Genomic DNA, 3,081 nt, shown 5'->3' with positions numbered 1-3,081 from the left:
GCCGTCCATAGCCTATTTTGGAGCGTTAAATTGAAAACTGTTTTGAACATTGTTGTTGATCCGATAAGATCTTTAAACTAAATCCTGCTGATTTGATTGTTTTGACGAGTTTTTTCTCCACTACATTTTTACTCTAGTTTCCACTCTGTTTTTCTATTATGCTTTTTACGGTAGTTACTTATGTGTTTTCCTATCCTTCTTTTACACTAGTATGAATGTATGAAGTAAGTTTATACAAGAGTTTTCAATGGTTTTCTAACTTTACTCCAAATTTTGATCTATTTGAGGGTTTGGATTCATTGGAATCTGAAGAAATCATGTTTCGGAGAAAGAACACCCCACTTTTCAATGCGAGCAATGCCGAACAGAGAGAAGCAAAGGTATTTTTTAAAATGTTTTTGTTACTTCGCGGAACTATTATCATGCAAAGTAAATGACCTCAAGTAACTAATTATAATCTTGATTTTCCCTCCTAAGCAAAATAAAAAACTAAAAAGGTGTTATGTGCATTTAAGAAAAATGAGAAATGGTCGAGCTCTCTTGTGAGTCCTTTTAGGGTTGACACTTGACTGGAAACTTGTAAGAAGCGATAAATACTTACTGGTGCAGATCAATGAAATGAGAGCTGCAATTGGCCTTTTGTCTGCCCGTGGAGAGAAGTACTGTAATGAATCATGCCTGATAAAATATCTAGAAGCCCGCAACTGGAATGTTGAAAAGTCCAGCAAAATGTTAGTAGAAAGTCTCAAGTGGAGGGAAGGTACCAGGCCTGAGAATATTCGCTGGGTAATTGTTTTTTTTTCTTGCTTTTCTCAAGTGATGTTTCTTTCTTAACTTGGTCAAGTGACTAACGTTTCATTAATTGTTTTCATCTTTTCTCCAGCCTGATGTTTCTGGTGAAGCAAAAACAGGTAAAATGTACAGGGCAAGTTTCCCCGATAGAGAGGGTAAAACCGTGATTGTAATGAGACCTGCAAAGCAGGTAAGAACTCAACATGTCCAAAATTATCATTTGTGTATTCTCTTTGATTTTGCGAACTGTCAATGCCTTGCTTCCTTAGCATGGACATATTCACGATATTCTGGTACAATTTCAGAATACATCGTCTCACGAAGGACAGGTACAGCATCTTGTATATACCTTGGAGAATGCAATCCGTAGCCTGCCTGAAGGTCAAGACAAAATGGTGTGGCTGATAGACTTCACAGGATGGACACTTGCCCATGCAACCCCCATAAAGACTGCCAGAGAGAGTATGAGTGTCCTGCAAAACCATTACCCAGAGAGGCTTGCAGTTGCATTTCTATTCAATGCACCCAAAGTATTTGAGGCTTCTTTTAAGGTGTAGGCTTTGAACATCATCCCTTCATCAACGTACTATATATTATTTTGTCTCGACACAGAAAAAGTTCTGTATTCCTTGTTTTCCTCCAGCTTAAACGTTTCAACGGCTTTCAGGTTCTCAAAGTATTCGCTGACAAGAAAACAATCCAGAAACTCCACTTCGTGTACAAGGAGAATGAGGAGAGCATGAAGACATTGTACGAGCACATTGATCCCGAAGTCCTTCCGGTAGATTTTGGAGGGAAGACCAATGTGACGTACAATCATGAGGATTACTCTAAATTGATGACAAAAGATGACATTAAAACAGCAAGCTTCTGGGCAGAAGATGGTAACTAACCATGTCATGAGCGGGCACTCGGCTCCTGAGTTACACAGCATCACCCTGCATTATGGATGGCTCGAGCTACATAAGTGATTCCATAACATTCCCTTGGCCGAGTATATAATCCACATACTTAATGGTATTCCCGGGTACTTGGTAGCTGTTTTCCGTATGAATTTTTACACGCTTAAGTTGCTAATTTGTAATTGTTGTTTCCAGACATATTAATTTAATCTCTTTTTAAGTTTGCCAAAATAAAATCACATGTGAATATCATAGAAACACCTTATGCTTATTTTAAATCAATTTCCCCTTGAAACATGCTTATTTAATAGCTTTTACATTTTGGTGGATGGAGATATTTTTGGTCACAATATATCCATTTATTTCAGTTTCGTGATCTCACAAGAGTCGTTCGGAGCCTATATATAGTTAAAGTGGCGGATCTATGGGTAGGACGGTTAGTGTGGAAGGTGTTCACGAGAGCCTCATCGACCTGCATTGATACATCAATGATAGCAAAAGCTACTGGCACATGACAAGGAGATCTCACCATAGTACCTAGGGTTGTATGGCAGAGTTGGAACTGCCACCACCTCGATACTCAAGTTTTCGAAGCTTTTCTGTTAGTGATGCATTGATCATTGATGTACTCGTCTCCTACATATATTTGAACTCTTACCAGGTCCACTTTCCCCTTCTCTAGCTCTCATCTCCCTGCTTATCTCCTTGAGAGTCGCCTCGGCTCCCCTAGCTCCTCCCTCCCTCTTCGTCGGGGTGCTGACATCTGGAGTTGATGAGGCCAGCCCATGTGTACAGTAGTAGATCTTGTAGTTGTGTTTGACTTCCTAAGAGTGTCGTTGTGATGTGCTTGCTTTCGAGAAGCAACCATGGTTTGCACAAGCTTCCTCTCAGCAATTGTTGATGGTGGATGACGCGGTGGGGGAGATCTAAGTGTGTGCGCGTGAATAAGCTCGGATGAACGTCTACTCAGCAAGATAATGTGTTTCTTCCTCTACTTATCGGCTATCGCTGGGCGAGGTGCTTGGGGGAACAGAGTGGGAACAATATGCCTAATACTTCTAGTGTTAATTAGTGCTCTTCCTGATGGTGTGATGTGTGACTGCTCTTGCAACTTGGATGCGGCATCGATAGATGGAGTTTTTCAACAGCGGCAACCTTGTGCCGGTGTTATCTTCGGCCGTTGGAGGGCCCTCCGTGCTTGCCTGCATGCTTGGCCTAAGCGATTCTTCCTCCTTGCCTAGATGATCTTGGACCTTGGTTTGGGAAACCACGATGGCGGCACCCAAAAGGTAGCATCCCCGGAGGCGGCACTGGTGCCTAGGCATTGAGGTTGATTGGCATCTATGGTGCAAACAATCAGGAAGCTACTCTTTTCTTTAAGGTCCAG

General features: G+C 41.6%; 1 protein-coding gene across 1 annotated transcript; it reads left to right on the top strand.

Annotated features, from left to right (window-relative positions):
* Window positions 1-317: 317 nt before the first annotated feature.
* On the top strand, window positions 318-1,684 carry LOC124700360 (CRAL-TRIO domain-containing protein C23B6.04c-like). The gene is made up of 5 exons (XM_047232503.1): window positions 318-380; window positions 610-786; window positions 884-982; window positions 1,098-1,343; window positions 1,460-1,684. The coding sequence occupies exons 1-5, from the start codon at window positions 318-320 to the stop codon at window positions 1,682-1,684; spliced, it is 810 nt and encodes a 269-aa protein (XP_047088459.1).
* Window positions 1,685-3,081: the final 1,397 nt, after the last annotated feature.

The sequence above is a fragment of the Lolium rigidum genome, chromosome 3 (genome assembly GCF_022539505.1).
Source record: "Lolium rigidum isolate FL_2022 chromosome 3, APGP_CSIRO_Lrig_0.1, whole genome shotgun sequence".
Taxonomy (NCBI): domain Eukaryota; kingdom Viridiplantae; phylum Streptophyta; class Magnoliopsida; order Poales; family Poaceae; genus Lolium; species Lolium rigidum.
The sequence above is the reverse complement of the archived record's forward strand: the minus strand, read 5'-3'. Positions and strand labels throughout refer to the sequence as shown.